The 23,446-nt window shown below is 48.6% G+C and overlaps 1 protein-coding gene across 1 annotated transcript; it reads right to left on the minus strand.

Moving 5' to 3' along the window:
* Nucleotides 1-315: 315 nt before the first annotated feature.
* Nucleotides 316-22,540, minus strand: Rab5c (RAB5C, member RAS oncogene family). Its single transcript, XM_051176882.1, has 6 exons — nucleotides 22,374-22,540; nucleotides 5,032-5,285; nucleotides 3,731-3,882; nucleotides 3,340-3,462; nucleotides 1,914-2,007; nucleotides 316-1,467 (listed from the first exon to the last, which is right to left on the minus strand). Exons 2-6 carry the CDS (start codon nucleotides 5,195-5,197, stop codon nucleotides 1,352-1,354), a joined length of 651 nt encoding a protein of 216 aa, XP_051032839.1. The 5' UTR covers nucleotides 5,198-5,285; nucleotides 22,374-22,540; the 3' UTR covers nucleotides 316-1,351.
* Nucleotides 22,541-23,446: the final 906 nt, after the last annotated feature.

The raw sequence follows: 23,446 nt of genomic DNA on the forward strand, positions 1-23,446 counted from the left end.
GGAGGGTTGGAGCTGCAGGGAAGAGGTGGCTAGGATAGGCATCCCAGAGGGTAGTAAGTACACTGATTAACCAGGCTTCTGGCCCTGAGATAAACTTGGGGGGGGGGTGCACTTAGCTAATAGCAACAGCTCCAGCAGGGAGCAGCAGAGGGCTGGAATGGACAGTGTTGAACCTGGCATGGAGTGCTGGCTTTATGATCAGTGGCCCTCGTCAGGGAGAGGACAAAAAGATGGGTGTCAGAATCCTAATGCAGTCCTAACAAAAAAAATAAACAAAACCCTTGGAGGTCATTACAGACACCAACAATGTTGAAATACAGGTTGCATATCCTTTAATGTAAGCTGCGGGGAGCCAGGGGTCAGCCCCAGGCCAGTCCTATCCTCCTATACCACCAGAGCTGCCAACAGCAGGGCCTCTTTCTTTTGGTTACCATGACCACCAGTATCCTCTCACAGGTAGGGGGCGGAGCCATTTAATCAGACTGGATGATTCACTTATATTAACTTCAGGAAAAATAGAAAGTGTATGTATGGCCTGACAAACTCGGCCAGAGAAAGACGAGGAAGACAAGTGTGAGGTCGATCGATCGGCTGACTATATTGACAAGATACTGATTGGTTACATGTTGAAGAAAACATACAATACAAAATACAGAAAAAGTTGGTTCCATCCCCTCCCACTCCCCCCTTACCCACCCATCCCCAAATACTCATCATCGTGATTTGGTCAGAACAGGGCTCAGAGCCAGAGGTCAGGGTGACCGAGGGTGGAGGGGTTCCGGGCCACGGGAGCTTGGCTGTCACAAATGACGCTTATGTAATGCTGCGATTTCTCTCCCAGCCGGGAGTCAGATGGGGAGGGTCTGCAGCCTGATGACAGCAGAGGGAAGAGCTGCCTGTCCCTTCCCCAGCCCAGAGCCTGCCCACCACCCCGGGACCAAGACCACTCCCAGCAAGGTAAGATGTGGGTGCTCTTGCCAAGTCTGCTCTCCAACGAGAAGGAAAGGAAGGGTAACTGCTCCGACCCCTGTCCCCACAGACCAGGGGCACAGGAGTGTGGCTACTACCAGCAAAGGGCAAGTGGGGAGCAGTCGAAAGGGGACTTGGAAGAGCAGAAGATCATATATATTAAAAAAGTGACTTAAGACTTAAAATTGAATTAGTATTTGTACAGAAAGGTGCAGGTGGAGTAACTCCCTCCGGCCTAGGATCAAAGTTATGTGGAGAATTCATGATGGACCCCTCCCCTGCCCCCAGTGGTGGCCCGAGTCGTTAAGTGCGATTGGTTAGAGTGGATTCCAGTCGGGTCATTCTGCTGGAGGAGTGGGGGGCAGAGGCAGGCAAGGGGGGTTCAGTTGCTGCAGCACTGGCTCCGGCTGGCTGGGTTGCTCTCCTGCAGATCCACACCTCTGTTCCGGCCTGGAGCACCAGTTACATTCTGGGGCTCGTTCTTGGGAAGCTTCTTAGCTGTTTGGGAGAGAAGGGAAATGCACCTGTGGATACACCCCAATATTCTCCCCTAATAGTGACAACTGGAATACTGGAGGGCTTTGTATGCCAGGTGCACTGGAAACTGGAGCACAGAGGCTAAGAACGTGTCTAAAACTAGAATGACACTCCACGCTGCTAGGATTTGAACCCAGGCAGAATGACTCCTGAGGCAAATGAGCTGAAGTCCTATGGGGGAAGGGATGACAATGGACGGCTCTGACATGGACAGGGAGTATAACATTGAGACTTTGGCCCAGGCTTTAGAAAGTTCTGCATCTGGGAGTCAGACAGACAACAGCATTACTATACAGTTTAAAATGGTGAAAATTCTGTTAGTGCATATACCCCACAGACCCACTAGACACCAACCAGCACACAGGGTTCTACTCTGCTTGGGAGAAGGTCAGGGAGAGGCACTTTACCTATTGCCATGAAAATTTCATTCACATTCATTGCAGTCTTCGCTGATGTCTCCATGAACAGCAAACTGTTGTCATCTGCATAGGCTTGTGCTTCCTGATTCAGGAAAGTGAGGAAGAGGGTGGGAGGTGAATGTTGGCAGACGGTAGGGGCTAGGGCCCAGGAGAAAAATCTTCCCTGGTCTCGGTCCTTATAAAACAGATTGACTGGGCAAATGCAGGGGTTTCAGGCTTAGGGCTCCTCTGTTCTGGGTTTCCCCAAATACCAGCATCACCTACCACCATGCACACTACACCTCCCAGGTCACAAATATGGGCAGATTCTTATTCAACTTCCCTAGATCCACTCAGCTTACTCTTCAGAATCACTAGGCAAGACATTCTTCTAGAAAGAGACCTTGCAAATATACTTACACTTCTGGACAAAAGCATGAGAGTATATGGATGCTGCCTACAGCACTGTTTCTAGCCCTCAACTGTTACAAACAACCTAGGTGGCCATCGGTTAGGTAAATGATGTGGTGTGTGGCGGCTCACAATAGTAATCCAGCACTTGGGAAGTGGAAGAATGCGGTACAGGAAGGAGTTCAAGGCCTGTAGCTGAGGCTATATGCTTCATGAGATACTTCCTTCCGTACCCCGCCCCCCAAACATATGACACTGTAACATACAGTGCATGTAATACACAGCATACTCCTATCCATCTGTGTAAAGGAAAGGATTCATATATGTATACATTTGCCGGGCAATGGTGGCACACACCTTTAGTCCTAGCACTCAGGAGGTGGAGGCAGGAGGATCTCTGTGAGTCTGAGGCCAGCCTGGTCTACAGAGTGAGCTCAGGACAGCCAGGAATGTTATACAGAGAAACCCTGTCTTGAAAAACCAAATAGATAAATAAATAGTGTATATTTTTGGTAAAACAAACAAACAAACTGGGAATTCTGGGTAAAAGATGCTGAGTTTCTAGGATTAAAGAGACTAAACTCATTCTCTATACCTTCTTAAACTATTTAAATTTTACTAAATGCATGCATTGCCTAAAGAGTATTTCTGGGGCTGGAGAGATGGTTCAGCACTGGCTGCTCTTCCAGAGGACCCAGGTTCAATTCCCATGGCAGCTCACAATTGTCTATAACTCAAGTTTAGCGAATTTTACACCCTCACACAATGCACATAAGTTTAAACCGAAAAAAGACTTCTGCTTCAGTCCATTTGGTCTATAAGGCAAAATGTGCCGAAGCGTCACCTACTCACTCCACCCACAGGAGAGCACAAAAAGACAGTTTCTTTGTGGCCCATGCTTGAGTCACCAGAGGGCAACAGAAGAAAAGTTGCTGTCATCTGCCACCTTACAGGACCTAAGTGGTCTGGGGAAGCCTCCCTTTATAGAGCCGGCTCACCCTTCCCCAAGCTGTCATCTCCTCACCTGAAACTCCACGGCTCTCTTGCTGGCCAGGTCTGCCTTATTGCCCGCGAGTGCAATGACGATGTTGGGGCTGGCCTGCCTCTGTAACTCTTTCACCCAATTCTTAGCCCGTGCAAATGTATCCTGAGGAGACAGGGTCGGAGTGCCAAAGGGACAGAAGAGACATTTTACTCTGGGCCACTCTGAGCAATCAAAAACTGGCACAGCCAAAGGCATCTGATACGTCATCCCTACGGATTCTGGTGAGAGCACCCCAATGAACAGGAAATCTGCCCACATCTCACTCAGGAATAGAAGGCCGAGAGGGAGGCCTGAAATGAGGCTTTTATAACCCAATTCTTGGGGCTTTACAGAAATGAATGGCAAAGAGTAAAGGAAAGAAAATCTTTACTGTGTTGGTGATGTCATAGACCACGATGGCTGCTTGGGCCCCCCGGTAGTACATGGGGGCCAGGCTGTGATATCGCTCCTGTCCGGCTGTGTCCCAGATCTCAAACTTGACCGTTGTATCGTCTAAGCAGACAGTCTGCGTGAGGAAAGCCGCTGGAAGAAAAAGGTGGTGTCATTAGGCAAGGAGGGACTAGAAATCACCTGGCTTCTTTCCTGCTGCTGGTTCTGGCATGTAGAAGCCTGTCCACACAGGGCTAGGTGAGGCCTGGGCTCCTGTGTTGTCTGGGAAGTGCTTCTTGCACTTTTAGAGCAATCTGAGAGCCACCCTGATAAGGGAGGCCCGGGGGAACCCTGAGGCCAAGCCCCAAAGGATAGGACCCCTATCCCCAACAGCCTTCCTCCCATTGCCCTTCACAGACCCACTTCAGCTCAACGGTGACTGTAACCTTCAGTTTTGGGAAGGCATTCTCACTGGGAAATATACACTGTCACACTGCCAGGCTGTGACTGGGTGACTGGCTTTCCAACCGCTCCTGCCACCTGCTGGCACTCCAGCTAGCCACCATCCCTACTGTGACCAGAATCACTCCTGTATGGGAGTGCTGGGAACACAGGGCACTCAAGTGAGCATGCTCGGAAGGAGAAACCTGGAGCTGAGACAGACAGGGAGCATCCCCATACACCAGACCCAGCAGTCATGACAGCTCTGTGAGGAGCCTGGGGCGCCACCTCACTTCCCCTCTACAGCTCCTGACCATGCTGAGCAGGCAGAGAGAGACTGCTGACGCGGCCCATTCTGTTTCCAGCTGCCTGGAACCCTCCTACCAACCAAGAGAACAGAGAAGGATGACTCAAGTCCGGGGTGGCCCTGGCCTCTCGAGGTTCGAGGTTCACACTGACTACGGATGTGAGAGGCTGAACCCAGACCCTTATTTACATCCTAAATGCTGACCAATGGGGAATCACTGACACATTCTGAGCTCCAGCAAGGGTAAGGGTCAGCAGGAGAGGACAGCATACTCACACTACCCTGCAGAACAAACGGGACCCTCTGAGGGGACCTCATGATGCCAGGTCAGTGGAAGAAGTAGTCTTATCCACACAATGTAACAAAGAGGCTGGACCAGAACTGGAAGCCAGTTTTCAATCCCTAGCTAATTCTTAGCAGTCATGCGTTTTGGAATGAGGACTGACTGCTGGGTTCAATCCCAGGGCCCATTGAGGGAAAGGTGCTCCCGGGCCAGACAGATTTAGTCTCCACAAGGCACCCCTGGCCTCCCCAACTCCCTTGTGTTCACTCACCTCCAATTGTGCTCTCCTGGTACTCGTGGAATTGTCCCTTGACAAAGCGGAGGACAAGGCTGGATTTGCCCACTGCAGACTCTCCCAAGAGGACCAGCTTAAACTGACAGATCTTGTTGCCAGCAGCTGGTCCATTGGGTCGAGCTGCACCTCCCCGACCCGCCATGGCCCAATGCTTGGTAGCAGTACCAGTGAGCTTGGGGGTGGGGCCGGTGCTATGCAAAGAGGCACTTAACCGGGAGGGAGGCCTCCAACTGCAGGGGAGAAATAAGAAGTAGGGGGTTAGAATGAGACTGTCAAAAGTTCCCTCCCTAAACCACAAGAATCCCCCTTGTACTCCCTGATGGCCCAGATTGATTGATCTTGTCCCTGAACTCTCAGCCCTCCCCAAAGGGTTGAGCTGAAGCCTTCACTAGACTGAGCTACACTGGCAAAGAGGTACAAAGCCAAGTGGTTTCCCAACTTTAGGCTCATGGGTCCTAAGCAAACACCTGGACTTCCCCTTCAAATACATACACAAACTTACAAAATCCAGGAGAGGAATGAATGGATGCCTGCATGAGTCAACAGGCTCTTGGGGCCCCACACTTAGCCCCCGAAAAGGGCCCAGAAAGACACTAGGATTTAGGTCAGCAAACAATAAGCTTGTAGTCTTGTGCTAGGACCACAGCCTGCTCTGGGCAGAAGCAGAGTGTGTGGGGAGCTGGGAGAAGGAAGGCACAGTGAGTGCCTCTGATAAGATGCTTATGGGCACGCAGCGACCAAGGCCCAGCCAGATCAAGTTGTTATCAAAATAACTAGGCTTGTACCACGCGGAAGAACGGACTTTCTTGGTCTGAGACTGGATCAAAGTATCAAAGTAATGTTCTCTCACTCGTCTCCAGCCTCTTTCCCCAGTCTTCTCATTTTGGATGGGCCAGAATTCTCACACACATTAAAAAACAAACCACACAGAAAAACAAACATGCTCTGAAGCCAGAGCTCTGCTCCCAGTCTCTGCTGCCAACTCTCTCTTTTAAAGAGAGACCTCGCTTCCATTCTCTACTGGCAGAGGCAGGGGCTGACACAAAGAAAGCTTAAGGGGGAGGAAGGGATGGAGGAAAGCATGAGACACCGAGACCTGCAGCCCTCACAGCTGGTGCTCCGGCCCTGATTTTACCGCTCAGCTTCAGAGACTCAAGCTTTTTGGAAGCTTCAGCACTGCACAGAAGGGTGAGAAGCCTCCAGAAGACACAGAGCAAAAGACAACAGAACACACACGGGGAGAGCTGCCCTGCCCTGAGCAGGACAGTGAGTGCATCCCCTGCAGTCAAGGGACAGGAGTGTGATGAACAGAATGCCTGTGGGAAGCCAGTGCTCTGTGCCCCTGCAAGAAGCTGACAGTAAAGGGCCTGCTTTGTTCAGCCTCAAATCCTTTTCCACATCCAGCATCTCCCAGCAACTCATTTAAAAAGTGAGCTTCAGGAAGAATGATTCACTAACCAGGAACAACGGTTTCCTTTCTGGGCAGCACCAAAGGAAAAAAGCTTTGAAATGGGGGCCACCTCTTCCCCAAAAGTATAAGGAAGGAAGTAGGAGGGGGCACTCTTCAAGTTGATTACTAACCAGAAATGTCATTTAAAGACGCCATAGGTAAGATGCTTTCTCATCCACCCTGAGCAGGGAGGATAAGGCCTGTGCAGTTTCATTAGGACTTCCTCACAATGCTCATGTGTGTTCTAGGAACTCAGAGTGCTTAACTCAGGAAATCATTCTGAAAGACAGCTAGCATTTATGAAGAGATTGCACTATATCTTTTTTGAGCTTTAATGCAACCTTCCATTTTTACAGACTTAATTTGACAGCACTAAGGGACCTGTTCAAGGCCACCCAGCATACAAATAACAGAGCCTGGATACAACTTGGATTCCGACACATAAGCTCATTTGTTATTAGGCCAGTCTCTCCCTGCTGGGGAAGAACAATGGGGGCCACACCCACCCCTGGTGTTTGGTTTTGGGTAATTGCAGTTTTGTGGGCTCTTCAAGGTCTGGTTCTGGCAAAAGTGACCCTGATCCTGTAGTCCTTGAGTCTACCCCCAAGTGTGGGAGGGGCTACCCCATATGAGGCAAAGCTTCAGCCACAGAGGGAAAACCACAATGGAAATACAAGTTGGTGATTACCCTGAGTGCACATGACACAGGATAAACTATTCGGCTGGCGTACAAGAGAAGAATGAGGGAGTGGGGCAAGGGACAGACAAGAAAGAGCCTGGCTCCAAAACAAAGCAGCTGTGGAAGAGAGACAGTTACTAGCATGGACAGCAACCCTCACCTTCTAGCTGGGAAGAACAGAGGTAGCCAGCCAAGTCTAGTCCCTACCAAACCCACAGCTTTGAAAATCCACCCAGGAAGAATGTGATATGTTTTTTGTTTTGTTTTTTCAAGCCGATTCTCACCTAGCAATTCTCAACCTTGTCTCTGTGTAGAGGCCATCTGTGTAGCTGGCCTGGAGAGCTCACCCAGGCTCAGAAAAAGCCAGCCAGCTATCTGCAGGTGCCATTGAAGCACACCCAAGGGTACAACAGCTAGAATGGAGCAAATGAGCAGACAGTGGATTGTGGTGCCATGAGTGTGACTGTCTCCTCCCACTCAGGGTCACCTCTCACAAGTCACTTGAGCTAAGTCAAACTATTAACGATGGGGCACGTCAGGGTTAACGCCAGTACTCGCCCAGAGTGCAATATTCTTCATAGATACTGGTAAGCAGACCCTGGCTTCCCTAGTCACTCAAACAAGTTCTACCCAGCTGGCCTGAACTGGCTGCTGACATGTCCTTCCTGATCACTGCTCCTGCCTCCAGAAACACCTGAGCAGGTGCTCACAGAACTTTTTATGGTCTGCTGCCTTGTGGTTTTCCTGGCCACAAGCAGGGATCACATGAGCAGGTTTGTGTCTGACCTTTTAGTCAATAAAACACTAAGTAAGACAATTTTTGTCATGAAGTAATGCAGAGATAAGAGCATATCTCAGACAGGTAAAGGCCACACCCAGGTTCCCAAGAAAGCTTATACCTTCCTCTCCCAAGACTGGAAAACCAGAAGATATACTCCTGGCAGGTGGTACAGTGAATGAATTCATAGACTGAGTTGTCCCTCTCTCTCTCTCTCTCTGTGTGTGTGTGTGTGTGTGTGTGTGTGTGTGTGATATGTGGTACATGTGTGTAAGGAATCTTTTCTCCTGAACCAGCTGCAAAGATATTCTGTATCTTAGATCAAGTGATAGAATAAGTTTAAGTTGTCTTAGAATCAAAAATCAAATCCTGCTTAAGAGCCAGTCACCAAAGTTGCCTGTAGGAGACAGGATGAGTCAACAACCTTTTCCCCTGAGTGTTTGGCAATGAATGGTGGAACTTCAGGCCCATGGCAAAGGACACTCAAGACCCACTTCCCAACCTCCTAAGTAAGAATCCTGGTTCATTCACAGACTACCAAGAATGGGCACCAGCCCCAACTTCGTGCCTTCCATGAGAAAGGGGAGCATGTACAAGGACCTGGGGGCAGTCTCTTCAGTATGTCTTTTCCCATATTGCATACAAAAGGGCAGAGGGAACCAAGCCCCTGAACACTCCAGGCCGAAAAAGGACAAAAAACAGGAAGAGCTGAACGCTGCTCTACCTTGTGCTGGCCCTGCCTGTATGTGCTCTGGGTGCCAGCCACAGGTCTGTGGCCACTTTAATCAGAATCCACGTTAGACCAACTACATCAGAATCTCTAAAGGTAGAGTCCAAAACTCAAGGTTTTAAAATAAGCTCCCCAGTCGGGTGCAGAGGAGCACACCTTTCACTCCAGCCCTGGGAGGCGGAGGCAGGAGGAGCTCTGTGGGATCAGGGGCCAGCCAGCCAGGGCTAAGGCAGTGGAGACCCTATCTCAAATAGACAAACAGAAGTAGCTGACTAACACAAGAGTGACAGCTGATAAGTGAAGGCTTGCAGATCCACACTGTGCTCAGACAGGCCATTGAGCTAGGGCAAGGGCCTGGCTTTACTAAGCTGAGCCTTCAAGATACCAAGTGCTGTGGCAAAGCTGTCCCTCTGCAGTCCCCATGACACATGATCAGGCTTTTCTCTAATGCACACACTGGCTTCACACTGCTGTCCCTGCTGGCTTTGCAAGGGTCTAGCAACTCCAGCTGGTGGGTGTCTCTGGTGCTTCCTGTTTGCTTTAGAGACTTCCTCTAGCTGCAAGTGAGCACAGCCTGGATTGGGAGCAGATCAGAGAAAGCAGACTGTAGGCCAAAAGGTGGGTGGAGATGCAGTCACTTAAGGTTAGCTGCTGGGTGAGGGGGTAGGAACAGGACTAAGAACCAAGTGGCCCTGCCCAGAGCTCCAGGGAGATGGTCGAGCCAGATACTTCAGCTATCCTTTACCCTGTGAAAAAAAAATCAATATTTGAGCTGGAGAAGGCACAGCCGCCTCCTGAAACTTGTTAGCTTAAGAGAAGGCTGCATTGGCCTGAGCAGGAGAGGTAACTGGGCTCGAAGGCTTAGGGGGCAGATATTAAAACGAAGCCATATGGAACCAAGGGTCCCTTCGGAGGCCTCAGTTCATCCTCCCAGGGAAACCACCTCGAAGGCACATTGGAACCGAGGACAGCTTTTGGCAGGACTGCCAGGCTGCAGAGCCAGAAGGAAGAAAAATGAGGCAACAGCAGCTGCCTGAAGCCCCCTGTCCCTATCACCCAACCTCAGCATGACAGGTTAGTTAGGGCTCAGAGAGGGGCACTGATTCCAGCTTTGGTCAGCTGGTTGGTTCTGTGTTACACAAGTGGTCATTGTCAGCTTTAGTTCCTTATCTACAAAATGGTATTATTTAATGCTAATTGCATTGGGTTGCTGTAAAGGTTAAGTAAACTTAGGGTATCCAACATAGAATTAAGAGGAAGGTAGGATTCCAAGTGGCATGTTTATTAAACTACAGGCTAGCTACTTAATTAATTCTGACTCCTTGGTTGTCAGAATTTAAAGGGCCGCCTAGTCCTAATCCTAACTATGTCAATTACAGAGAAAGAAGATGAGGTAAGGTGAAGTGACTTGTCCAGAGACATACAGCAAGGTGATGGCAGAGGCCAAACCCATGACTCGTAACTTAGGAAAGGCTAAGAGATGAAGAAAAACCAAGGTTACCAACATACTCATATCTGCTAAGGAGTAAGTTTCAATGTGTATACTTATTTATTTATCATGGATGTGTGTATGTGCCAATGCACCTAAGCGGAGGCCAGAGAACAACTCTGGGGAGTCCGTTCTCTCCCCTCCCCCATGTGGATTTTGGGGACTAAACTTGGGTCAGCAGGCATGGCAAAAGTGTTTTTACCTGTGCAGCCACCTCAACAGCCCTAAGTATGGTCACTAGAATAATGGCTTTTAGCAGGAAAACACTTTTTAAAATTAATTAAAATTTTTAGCTAGTTGTATACTTTAGATTTGCAAACTTAACTAAATATATAAATTTAAAGTTACAAGTTAACAAACAGACAAAATGCCCATGGGATAGAATTTGCATAAAACAAGGAAAAACTAAAGCTTAGAAATGACGGGAGCTGGGAGTGGTAGCACACACCTTTAACCCTAGCACTTGGAAAGCAGGTTCCCGTGAGTTTGAGTCCAGCCTCAACTACACAGTGAGTTCCAGGGCTACATAGTGAAGCCAAAAAATAAAATAAAATGAAATACATATGAGATCAATTACCTTGCCTGTATATAGACCATTTTTAGCTTCTCTCTAGTATGAAAATATTCAGAACACTAATACAATAAAAAAGATATTGCCTATATTGGAAAATGACCAAGAGAACAAAGACACCCAAATTTTAATAAGGTACAGGATGAGCTTTTATATAAAAATGTAATTGTTCAATGTATGTTAAACCCATATTTACTGTCTAGACTTAACTATGGGCTAGAGAATTGTGAAACTGTTTAAATATTCCTGAAAGCAAGAAGCCAGCATGTTTTTATGGAGGTGGTGTTACAGTGGTGTGATGCTCTATTAATCCCACCAGCCCTGGCAGAGGGAAAACAGTTTGGGGGCCAGGGAAGGAGAACTGAATAGGGTCTAGGACTCTGGTACTGCTGTACTTGAGGTCATGTCTCATCTGCAGAGTGAGCAGAAAAGTTTGGCCCTGATGCCAGGCACTCCACAGTCCAGGCTGAGCTCTGGGAAGGACTTTCATGGAAAGCCATTAAGCAACCAACTTAGGAAGGGAGATGTGGGAAATGAAGGGGTGCTTCCATCACCCAGCTTACAGATAGATAACTTGGAACCATGTGAGCACTCTAGAGGTGTGCTCAGAGTCAGACAGAACCCCCGTACATGCCCAGGCCACCCAAGTCTCTTTATCTGGGATTAGTCTCAATGCATTCCCCACACTGGAAAAGATCATGGTGATGCCTCATGGAGTCCCTAAGAGTGTCAGCCCCAAGTCCGAACTCTAGCAACTCCAGCAAGGTTTTCTTTTCTTTTTCTTTCTTTTTTTTTTTTTTTTTAAAAGATTTATTTATTTATATGTACACAGTGTTCTGTCTGCATCTATGCCTGCAGGCCAGAAGAGAGCACCAGATCCCATTACAGATACTTGTGAGCTACCATGTGGTTGCTGGAAATTGAACTCAGGACCTCTGGAAGAGCAATCAGTGCTCTTAACCTCTGAGCCACCTTTCCAGTCCAGCAAAGGTATTTAAACATCACTGGGTAACCAAGATGAGTATTTTGCCAAGAGTTAGCCAGAAAAGAGCATGATGAGCTAGCTCCCTAATCCCTTTCCCTCAAGTGCTGGGTAGAACTGAGGACAGACGCAAAGACAAATCAGATTGTTGCCATCTCTTAAGAGGAAGACCCTCAGCTTCTAGAGTCTTGTCCTAGAAAGAATAAGAAATTCTTCTCTGAGAACTGACAAGGTAGCTTAGTGTGGGTAAAGGTTTTTGCCACCAAGCCCGACAACATGAATTTGATTCCTAGGACATTCAAAGTGCAAGTGTCTAATGTTTTTAAGTGTCTAATTGTCTAATGACCTCTACATGCCTACACACACACACACACACACACACACACACACACCTAAAAAATAGAAAAGAAAGAAGAAACCCTTCCTACCACCAAGCTGCTTTCTCAGCTCTCCATTGTAGAAAGGTTCCCAATGAGTCCAGAGGAAGCACAGTCAGCGCTAAATCTCAGGCAAAGATGGAAACCTCCAGTGACATTCTTTCCTCTCCTTCCTGTACCCACGGGGAGGAAAAGGCATAATGTACATAATGTTCAAGGATTCCATGACTGATGGGCAACTACAAGAGTCTCAGTCACTGTCCCTGTGCACCAAGAGAGACAGAAGCTACCTAGAACTATGCCTGACAAGGTTCATCCTGCCTAAGTGATTCAACATTCCTGACAGAAATGGAGCCTGGCCTCCAAAGCAGCACTTGTCAATCAGACTGTGGCAGATTCTCAGCTCCGAGCCAAAGTTCAACTTGAAGTGTGGCCCTTTCTGCAGCACAGACACCCCCTCCCCCCCATGCTCATCACAGGGACTGGGAGTTGAGGCCACAGCTGAACAATGGCTCACTCCCCTTCCCCTGCCTGGGTGAGGTAGGATATTAAAAAGATAGCCAACCTGCATGCCTCAGCCCGCACCTGCTGTTACCCCAGCATGGAACACAGGCTTTCTACACAGCAGGTAGGAAGGATGTGAGATTTCCATTGGCCCACAACCCTCCTGCTACTCTGTAGGTAAATCTAGCTTGGTTTTGGGATTTGGGGTTTTTGTTTGTTTTTGCGTTTTTTCATTTTGTGGAGACAGTTTCACCAGCCTGGAGTTTGGACTCCTCCTGCCTTAACCTCCCAAGGACTGAGGTCACAGGTACATCACCCTGCTGGGTTCCCATGCCTGTTTTGCTTGTGTAGTTATAAACTTACATAGATAGGATGTTACTAACTGGAGTCTCATCAATGCAGGGCTTGTCTCCCTCTCTGTTTCAGGACAAGCTCTACAGGGGACAGGAGTGTGAGCCAGGACAGCTGCCACTTCTGCCGCCCCCAGACCCAGCAGGACTGCAAGAACCTCTGCTCAAGTCAGGGTCATTGCGGCACCTGTTCTCTCAGACATTCACACCAAGTGATGCTTCTCACAAACCCTTCCTGTCTTTACAAACAACCCACACAAGAAAAGCAGCTTAAATCACTGGCCTCTTTGTTCACTCTTAGCTCCCAAGCAGCCAGCAGAGGTGGCATATAAGGGGAAGGCAGGAGGGAATCAGACAGCAGAAAGCCAAATAATGCCTCCTGGCCAGACACCACATGCACACTGTGGTCAGAAGCTGCCAGCTAACAAGAACAAGGTCAAAGTTCTCACTGTGAGATCTAAGGGACAATGGCTGTTGGAAGCCAGGAAACAGTGTTTCATACAAAACTCTTCTTTCTTAATTTTTTGGTTTTTCAAGACAGGGTTTCTCTGTGGCTTTGGAGACTGTCCTGGAACTATCTCTGTAGACCAGAGATCCACCTGATTCTGCATCCCCAATGCTGGGACTAAAGGCGTGCCACCAACGCTTGGTTTTCTTTCTTAATTTTTGCTGAACGTGTGATGGTGTCATCCGAAGAAGAGGTCCAATCAGACAATGAATGGGTCCAAACAAATTTCAATAAATTAAGCACACTTCTGCTTCCACAGCCCCACATTCTATAAAGACTGCTTACTTCAGGAGGTTGGAGAACTTGGGAGCTTGAGTGTTGAGAATGAGAAGACACTGTTGCAGACAAAAGGGACCATCTTACAAAACTCCCAAAGGCTGGACTGTAGTTTTCTTGTGCTTTAAGCTCAAGCCTGGCACACCATAAAGGGTCATAAATATGACGAAGTGAACATGTGATACAGGTCAGCCTGGCTAAGTTTGGCAAACAGATGGGGACAGCCGAGAGCTCATATCCATTGCCATCTTCCAGATGACTTGGACCCCACCCCAAGAGCACTCTAGGCCAGACTTCTGATGGGACTTCTCAGGTCTCTGTACAGCAGACTTAAGCTAGACAAATATCAAGTCCCGTGGCCATCACTTATTCTAGCCTCTGCTGCGCCCTAAACGAATCCCCTAGCCTGTAAGAAGGAGACTAGCACCCACCCACATCCAGGGCAGCTAGAAAGATGATGTGTAAGAGCCGCTAGAAACACCCAGCAACGCAAGTGGGGCAGGGCATGCCCCCATGAAACCTCCCATGAAGCAAGTGGATCCTCAACCCCGTGTCCACACACCCTTCACTGGACCTCATCCTCCAATGTCCCTCATTTGAAAGAGGAAGCCTTTCACTAGTTTCCTGGTACAAGGGCTAGTTTCCTAGAAGACTCATGATGAACCACTACTGTCAACAGTCCAACTTTTAATTCTCTGGAGCTGGTCCTGATGCCATTAACAAAAAGTACCATCACTATCCAATAATCTTCCCCCACCAAAACCAATCACAACCCCTTCAAAAGCAACAACAACAAAAAAGGGTGACTTGTCTTTGAGAAGTCCACATCCATGCTCTGTTTTTGTTGTTGTTTTTTTTTTTGTTTTTCCCTGAGCACTGCTTTTAATCCTCATGCTTAAAGTTTACATTAAAATACTTTAATAAGTTCCGAGTCTGCTTCATTATGCTAAATAAAAGATATGAAAGGATGAAAAGTCCTATAAGACGAAGCATCTTGAAGACCTTATTCCCTTGCTTGCATTTCAAAGCCTCTCTCAGGAAAGGGAAGAACTGATTCAGCCGGGGGGGGGGGGGGGGGGGGGGGGGGCAGCGCGGCAAGAACAGGGCAGCTGACGACAAAACCAGAGTTGAGTTCCTTTTAAAAATCAGGCTACAAATGCTAGAGGTTTGCAAATTGGCATCATTCATGACCACAGAGTCTAAGCAGCTCAGAGAGCAAAGTGATGACTAGCAGAGCAGCCAGGATAAGGGAGGCCACCCACAGCCTCAAGCCTGGGATGCTTCAGACAGAGCCACCTGAAGGGGACAAACACAGACCTTTGAATAGAGGCAAAGGGCTGGTGCAGGGCTCAAGTTACAGATTTTCAGAGGGTGATTACAACTGATGGATTTAAGCTAGTCAATGATTCAGGATCACAGCTACAAGTGATATCTGCCTTGAGCCTGCCTAGAGCCACAAAGGCTACAACAAGAACCTTCCCAGAGGAGAGATCTGTTTATGAATGACAGCAAAAGTGGTGTGACTAGACCACCTGGGATTTCATGGACTCTCAGCAAAGAGTCCAGGAAGGTTTGCCTGGAGAATTCAATGCCCAAAGAGAGAATGAGTACATCTCCATACGTGACTGTAAACTCCAGAGTAAATACCGAAAGTGACCACTGCTCAGTTCAGGTGCAAGCATCAGGAGTTGGGGACTATGAACTGGGGAGCAGAGGGCAGTAATCTGCTGTGAGGAACAGGTGCCAGGACCGGAAGAGATTCTCACCACATGCTATCTTACCCAGCTGTGGGACTGCACCCACCACCACCACCAGAAGGATCAACCTGAACTCATCCTGTAACTCCAGATCAGAGCACTAGACAGAAAATGTTTGCTGAACAGGCTCAGGCTGGAAATACACAAATAGCATCTTGTGCCAAAAAGGAAATGCTCAAAAAACAAAATCGGAAAACCTCACAATGACAGGAGTAGGTCAAAGGGAGCTAAAAGAGCAGTCTATGGTCAAAGATGAAACAATATGAGGAAGATGTAGATTACAAACCAAAGTGTAAAATTAAGTATCTGTGAGCAAATACCAACAGATGAATAACTGAATAAATAAGTGAGAGAACAAGCAGATCTCTTGCTTTAGGGGACTTAATAATTCACATAGCTACTCCACTCTCCAAGGGGAGGGGGCTTGACCTGCCATTCTTCAGTGTAGCCTACACATAATGACATTCTTCCGAAGAGAACAAATGAAATGCGACAACTTTATAGTGAAGAGACCTCAGCCTGTGGTCAGCCTGACACCGACAATGCAACCCCACTTATTATTATGTATGCCTTGATACAACAGGACACAAATGGTACTTTCTATCAGAATCTTTTCCCTAACCCTTACCACTCCTCATGAGAAAAATGTCCAGCATCCCATAAAATATCTGGCTGGTGACCTCAAAACCATCAAGATCACTGATGACAAGTGCAGTTCATGAAACTACCCACCCAGAATAGTCTAAGGAAATGTGGCATCCAAATGTAGCCTGGGCTCTTGCCACAGAAATAGGACAATCAGGTGTAATCTACAGAAATGTAGCTTGAGTATGGACTTTTATACATTAACACTAATGTGACATGCTACTAACATGTGGGAATAGGGGCTGAGGCTTGGGAGGAAACTCTGTACTACCTTCATAATTTTTCTAAGACTATTTTGAAAAGGTCAACTAATAGGGGAGGGGGAGATGAGGCAGTGGCTCATCCTAAAACAAGATGAGATCTGAAGCCTGCTATTATCACACACTCACAGTTTTGAAGATGAGTTCACTGACGGGAGTAGGAAGGAGAGCTGGGGGAAGTCGGAACAACAGTCCCAGGTGAGAGAAAGCCCAACTCAGTAGGCTAAGACTAGAGCAGGGAGTTTAAAGGCCACACTGGTAGGATACTGATGGCAGAGCTGCCCTCAATACTGCTTTGTGTGTGTGTGACAGAGAAAAGAATCAGAGCCTCAAAAATGCAAGGTAAGCACCCGACTACTGAGCTATACCCCAGAACCGCTAGCAGACATGCAAAATAATACCTACTGACCAGAGTAAGATTCAACCTCACTGATTCCTGCTAAGTGCTGCTTGGGTGGGTATTGTCTCATCACACACAACTGCAGAAAGTGTACAATAGTCTGTCCTGCTACCAGATTTACTCACTCTGCAGAAGCAGGTGGGGTGGGGGATGCTCCGCAGCCAGACAGGCCACACCCGCCTTCTCCTACTAAAACCTTCACAGAAAACAGAGGTTTGGAGAGCTCTCCTCTCTGGAAATAGGTTTGTACTCTGCCTGATCTGCATTATTTGTCCAGTAACAACTATTCTGCTTACCTGTTTGCTCTGCTATCTGTGTGTGAGCAGCTGAAGAGAAGGCCCAAGCTTGGAAATGAGCTGGGGCTAGGTTCAAATCCCAGTTTTACCTGGAAAAGCAGTAAGTTTGGGTAGGGGAGTGTTAAGGAAGCAGGCAGGCTGGTACGTCAGGGCAGGTGCCATGTCTGTCTGTGCTTTCCTTTAGCAGCTGCAGTGAGGAACCTATTATGTTGGATATGATCTGTGGCCGGAGGTGCTAATCTATATGAGCTAGAAAGAGCAGGGAGCCAGCACTGACACAGAGAGCTGGGGCCTCCTCAGGCTAACGGGAAGCCTCACAAAGAAAGTGACCTTTGATGGGCAGTGTGGCACACACTCTTAATCCCAGCACCCAAGAGGCAGAGGCAGGCGGATCTCAGTGAGTTCAAGGCCAGCCTGGTCTACAAAGTGAGTTCCTGTACAGCCAGGACTATTACATGGAGAAATCCCCCACCCCCTCCAAAAGTAAGAAAGTAACCTGCAAGTCAAGTCTTGAGAGAAAATAGGGAAAGCAGCTACCAGGCAGGTGAGGTGGACACAAGTATTCTAGACAGACAGACCAGTACACACTTAGCCAACATAGAGGCTGTGCTGCATAATGAGGAAGGAGCCCTCCCTCCTCCTCCTGCCCACCCTGCCACTAAGAGTGGTTCCTCACGACAACATGGGCCTCCCTCCAGAGGTATGAGGATGAAATTAGGTATGTTCAGAGCTCAGAAGAGCACCTCAGATATGTCAGCAAAGCTCAGAAAGTTGAGTTTGTAGCCAGGAGTGGTGGCACATGTCTTTAGTCACAGCACCTGGAGGCAAGTACAGGTGGAGCGCCGAGTCTACAGAGTGAGTTAATAGGACACTCAGGGCTACAGAGAGAAACCCTGTCTCAAAAAACAAAACAGAAAAACAAGTGCTTTAACTGGTTATCACTGACCCTGTACACAGGAGATGCAGTAGTTGGAAAATCAATCAAACTTTTTTCTATGCCATGCTCTCAGCACAAGGAATGCCCTTAAAGATTATTCCAAGGTTTTTTTGTTTTGTTTTATTTGAGATAGGATCTTGCTACATGGCCCAGGCTGGTCTCAAACTCATGATTCTCCTTCCTCAGCCTCCCAAGTGACAGACAGATGAAGAGACTCCTCACACATAGTAGGCAAGGGGTCTACAACTGAGCTGCAGGGTCTCACTAAGTTAGTTATTCAGGCTAGTCTCCAACATGCTGTGTAATCCAGGCAGGCCTTGAACTCGTGATCCCGAGTCTCCCAAACTGACAGGATTACACTGGGCTCTGTTAAGATCCTGAAAGCATTATAACGTACATTTTAGGACATCCTACTCTATAAACTCTGCCCACAACAAACGGCTCTGACAAAGCACCAACTTGGCCATGACAGATCAGTAACACTGTGCTCACCTCCCAGGAAAGAAGTCCTGAGCTCAATTGAAAAAAAAAAAGGTACAACACTGGGCATGGTGGCACACGCCTTTGGTTCCAACATTCAAGGCAGAGGCAGGCGGATCTCTCAGAATTCAAGGTCAGTCTGGTCTATGTAGTGAGTTCCAGGACAGCCAGAGCCAAGTAGAAAGACCCTGACTCAAAACTAAATAAATGCAGTGACTCCCAATGGGACAATCATGGTGACTGCCTTAGCAGCTTCTTCTGCTTGTTTTGTGTTTTTTTGGTCAGGGTTTCACTATGACCCAGGATGCCCTTGAACTCACAAAGATCCTCCTGCCTCTGCCTCCCAGGTGTAGGGATTAAAGCCATGAGCTGCCATGCCCAGCACTCCTTCTATAAAAAGAACTACAACCTGTATCAATTCTGCTCAGTAACTATGAAACAAGGGAACACATGACATGACCCAAACACCATGCACTACAACAGATATTTGATACTTAAAAATGATTCAGAATTCTAGAGATGAATTGTAATAAACCCCATTTGCCCACCACAGGCCATTTTATGAGGATCTCTTCTGTCCTTGGCACTGGACTGGCCACTTTGCCTTTTGTTTCTAACTCTGCCAGAGATCTAATATTCCAATTTTATGAAGAAACAGGTTCCTCAAGCCCAAGTCACCCAACTGGTAAGCAAGAGACTGAGGATGGGAACTCAAGTCCTTGAGTCTAAGTCTCTAATGCCGTCTATCTACACTGCCCTTCTGATAGCTGAGCAATAGTTACAAAGAGTCAGAGTCTCGTGTAACCCAGGCCGGTCTCCAACTTCCTACGTAGCCTCAGATGACTTTGAACTCTGATCCTCCAGTTTCCATTTCCAAATGCTGGAATCACAGATGTGCCTACCAGCCTGGTTTATACAGTGCAGAGATGGGGCACCAACTGAGCTATATGCTCAGCCCATTAAGAAGGCTCTTTCTGGTCTGGTGAGACAACTTGGCAGCTAGACGTGCTTGCCACCATGTCTGAAGACCTGTGTTTGATCCCAGGACACACAGGGTGGAAATAGAGAAGTGACTCCCACAGGTTGTCCTCTCCCTGTGCACAGTGGTGTGTGTGTGCACATACACACACAATAAATGAATGCTTGCTTGGTGGAGCTCGGTTTGAATTTGTGAGTTTGAAGCTGGGCACGGTGGTAGACATCTTTAATCCCAGCAACTGGGAGGCAGAGACAAGTGGATCTCAGTGAGTTCAAGGCTAGCCTGGTCTACAAAAGCAGTTCCAGGCCAACAAGGACTACACAATGAGACCCTGTGTCAAAATCAGCAGGCAGCATCAAAGGGGAATCAGAAGGCACAACCCTTCAATCCTGCCCAAGGGAACCCTTCAGTTTTCAGTTCATCACTTTTACTTTCATTTTCTAGTCATTTTGAGTTAAGTTCTGAAGAAATTAATGACATACAGACATTAGGAAACTCTTGGGCCCTGAACAGTACAGTCTTCAGACTCTTAACTGTCATGGCCTCCACAGCAAAAAGGGGAGTGAAAAAAGAGGTAGAATATTAGGAAACAGAGGGAAGCCAAAGAGGAATGCCATGATGAGGAAGGCCAAGAGCCTGCACTCATGCCCCCTGTTCACGATCTCTGCAAGTTCATCACTTGCAAGCACACCAGGCTAGGAGGAGAGCCTGCTTTAGAAAAGATAAGGTTACATTTGAACCCAAGCTCCAGACACTGGATCTGAACACTTCTAACTGTATGGTCCAAGGGAAGAATGTCAATAAGGCGGGGACACAAATATCACTATCTCCAGGACACTTGTGAGAAGTATGTATGGGAAGAACTCTGGGGCTTTATATCTTATAAATAAGATATACCCTCACACTTTTAGACTCCTCCTAGAGTGAACAAGAAGAAAGGCCTCCTAGGTGTGAGAAGTAAGAGGGGTGTCGAAGAACAGACTTCTAGAGGAGGGACTCCCTCTCACTGGTGTCCTCCTTGTCCCAGCAGAGCAGTGACAGGCCTCAGCTGGGCCTCTCCAGTTTCTGAAAGCCAAAAGTGGCTGCAGAACTCTGGTGCCTCCTGTCTCCCATTTCTCCTCCAAAGTGTGTTTCAGCGTCAGAGCTGGGAGAGGATGTCCAGACAAATGCTAGAAACGCCCATCAGAAGGCTCACCTGCCTCAGCCAGGGCCCCAGGAATCAATCCCCTCCAGAGCAGGTAAGTCTAGCAGAAACCAATCCCCTTGAGCAGACAGGGTTCACTGGTTCTCCCCTCAGGACCGCATGCTGAACAGATGAGACAATCTAGGCTGACCGAGGGAGTCTCCAACGAGCCCACACAGAAAAGAGAGTGTCTCGTCTAGCTGTTGACCATAATAAGGAATTTCTTGTTGTCCAGTAAGAAGCGAAATACATAAATCACAGAATTAGCTTAAAATGTACTAACTGGACACCCGCAACTGTCCAGAAGGAGATCAGAAAGATGTCAAAGCAAAGTTTTTTGCTTTTGCGTGATAAGCAGCGTCTTAAGGTGGTCAGGAATGCCCGAGGACTGAATGGCCTTCCCTACTCCTTCACAGCAGACAGCAAGGGTCAGTTGTGGCCTCGGAATCAGGCTACTCCTCAGGAAGATAGTCTCCGGCCTGTACTTTGGCCACTTAACAAAAGCACTTCCCAGCTTGGTCAGAGACAGCAGCCATTTCACACACTTCAGTCCCAAGCAAAACACAAGGTTCCTGCATCAATATGGTTGGGGGAGCCAGCCCTTTATGGCACATACAGCAATTCCTTCACCTACAAAAACCAGAGTTGCCGCTGTGGTCTGGTCTAGCTGCTCTGTGGCAAATCCAGGCCAAGAAGAGACTGGAGACTCTGGTGAGGCATGGACCTGTTGCTCAGGTGTACAATGTTGTGTGATTGGGAGTAGAAAAAGAGACGTTCCCTCAACTCCACATTGCTCGTATTTGGTCCTTATCTTCCTCCCTATGGAACAGCAGAGAGCAGTCCAGTCTACGGAAACCACTCACATGCTCTGGAAGGACTGGGCTGAGCCTGGAGCAGGGGGAAGGAGGAGGGGAGAAAGAAGATAATGAATGGGCAGAGAGCCTCCCTGATCTGTCGCTAGGATTGAGCAAAGCTCAGCTAAATTCTTTAGAGGCAGGAAGATGGACACACACTGAGAGAACACAGACAGGGCTGGGAGCCTTACCGGCAGCACAAGGAGTGGGCTGCCGACTCCCTGTAAGTGACCCAGAAATCAAACTCTGCTGAGGTCCTGGTAGGCTCGAGAGGAAGTAAGGGACTAAGCGCGCAAACACACTTCTGTGCATGTGGAACATTCTCATCCAGACACCCACCATCCCTGAACACACTGAAGGAGATCTAGATAAAAATTCTGTCAGAGGTGCAGGGGGGCAACTGGTTTTTTTTTGGGGGGGGGAGCGGTGGGATTTGGGGGGCGGAGGGAGACACAGGAAAGGAAAACCAGGAGAGACAGCACTCCCTGCCACTTCTAAAAGGGAAGGGAGACAGGTTCCTTCACACCTGGCAAAGACTCTTTGCTTCTGAAAGCGAGGGGGTGGGGAGCGGAACTTAGGGTCCCTCTCTCCCATGACTGGACTGGACAGGCCAGAGGAGAGCCTTAAAGGACTTCTGATGGCTCCCGAGGGGCAGGTAAGCGAAGAACGAGGCGCTCCCCCTCTGGCCCGACGCCCTAGGGAGCCCATGAGAGGGGGCTACGGGTCGGGGGAGGGGTCAGTGTCCCCCTAAGCTAAGGTTGGGCAGGGGGAAAGAGTACCCCAGGGAGGCTTCTACGCGGGCGAGAGACTGGCCCTGAGAGAGGCACACTCACCGCGGCTCCGGGGCGGCAGCGTTACTTGGGCCGGGGCTCCTACAGACTCCGCTCCTCTCCCCCCCGGCGGTGTCCCAGGCTCCGGCCTCCACTTCCGCCTTTCAGCCGCTCCGGATCCGGATCTCCAGCTCTGCCCCGCCTCTTAATAGTCCCAGGTGACTGACAGAAAGGACAGACCAATGGGAGGCACTCTGTTCCTACCTACAATCAACGCGGGAAAGGAGGGAGAGTGCGCGCGAGGGATGGCGGGACTTGTAGTTCTCGGCGCAGGAGGATCGGGGGGGGGGGCCGCCTGGCACTTGGGTTTAGGGTGGAACCCGCTGCTGGTGGGGCGGAGCTGGTCCAGGCCTGCTTATCGCGTCACTGCCAGTTCCAGGTGCCGCGAGGGAAGGCGTGTGGCGGAGCTTTGCAAGAGGGCAGAGAACACTGTGCTTGCAGAATTGAGAAAGTAGAAATATGATGCTCAATGAGGCCGCGTAGACGGTGTGCAACTTAGAAAAGCCCCTGTCCACACTTTGCGGCCAAGACAGGTCCAGGAGGCTGATTTCTGAGGACATACTATTATAAGGAAGACGATGAAGCCCAATGTGGTGGCTCACTCGGAATGCAACGGCTGGCAGATCTCTGTAACAGCTAGGGCTGTTACATAGTAAGACCCCGGCTCCAAAAAAAAAAAAAAAAAAAAAAAAGGAAGAAAGAGATGGAGTGGGGGAGAAAGGTGAAGCTCTGTAGAAATTACTCCCTGGGGACTAGCAAAGTGGCACGATGGGTAAGGGTGCTTGGCACCAAGCCTGATTGAGTTGCATCCCTAGGACCCACATAGGATAAGGTGAGAATAGACTTCCACAAGTGGTCCTTTGGCATCCATATGTATGCCATTGCATGTAAGAACCCACCCACCCTCCCCTCAAATAAGTGAAGAAATATAACGTTTAAAAAGGAGGGCTTCTTTGGAGGGTCCTAGGTGGGATGGGAAGGAGAGCTGCTGCCTGCCAGAGACTTCCTCCTTCTCCCCCTTTCTTTCTCTTTGTAGCCCTGATTGGCCTGGAACTTGCTATGTAGACTAGGCTGCC

This window comes from Phodopus roborovskii, unplaced genomic scaffold, assembly GCF_943737965.1.
Source record: "Phodopus roborovskii unplaced genomic scaffold, PHOROB, whole genome shotgun sequence".
In the NCBI taxonomy this organism is placed as follows: domain Eukaryota; kingdom Metazoa; phylum Chordata; class Mammalia; order Rodentia; family Cricetidae; genus Phodopus; species Phodopus roborovskii.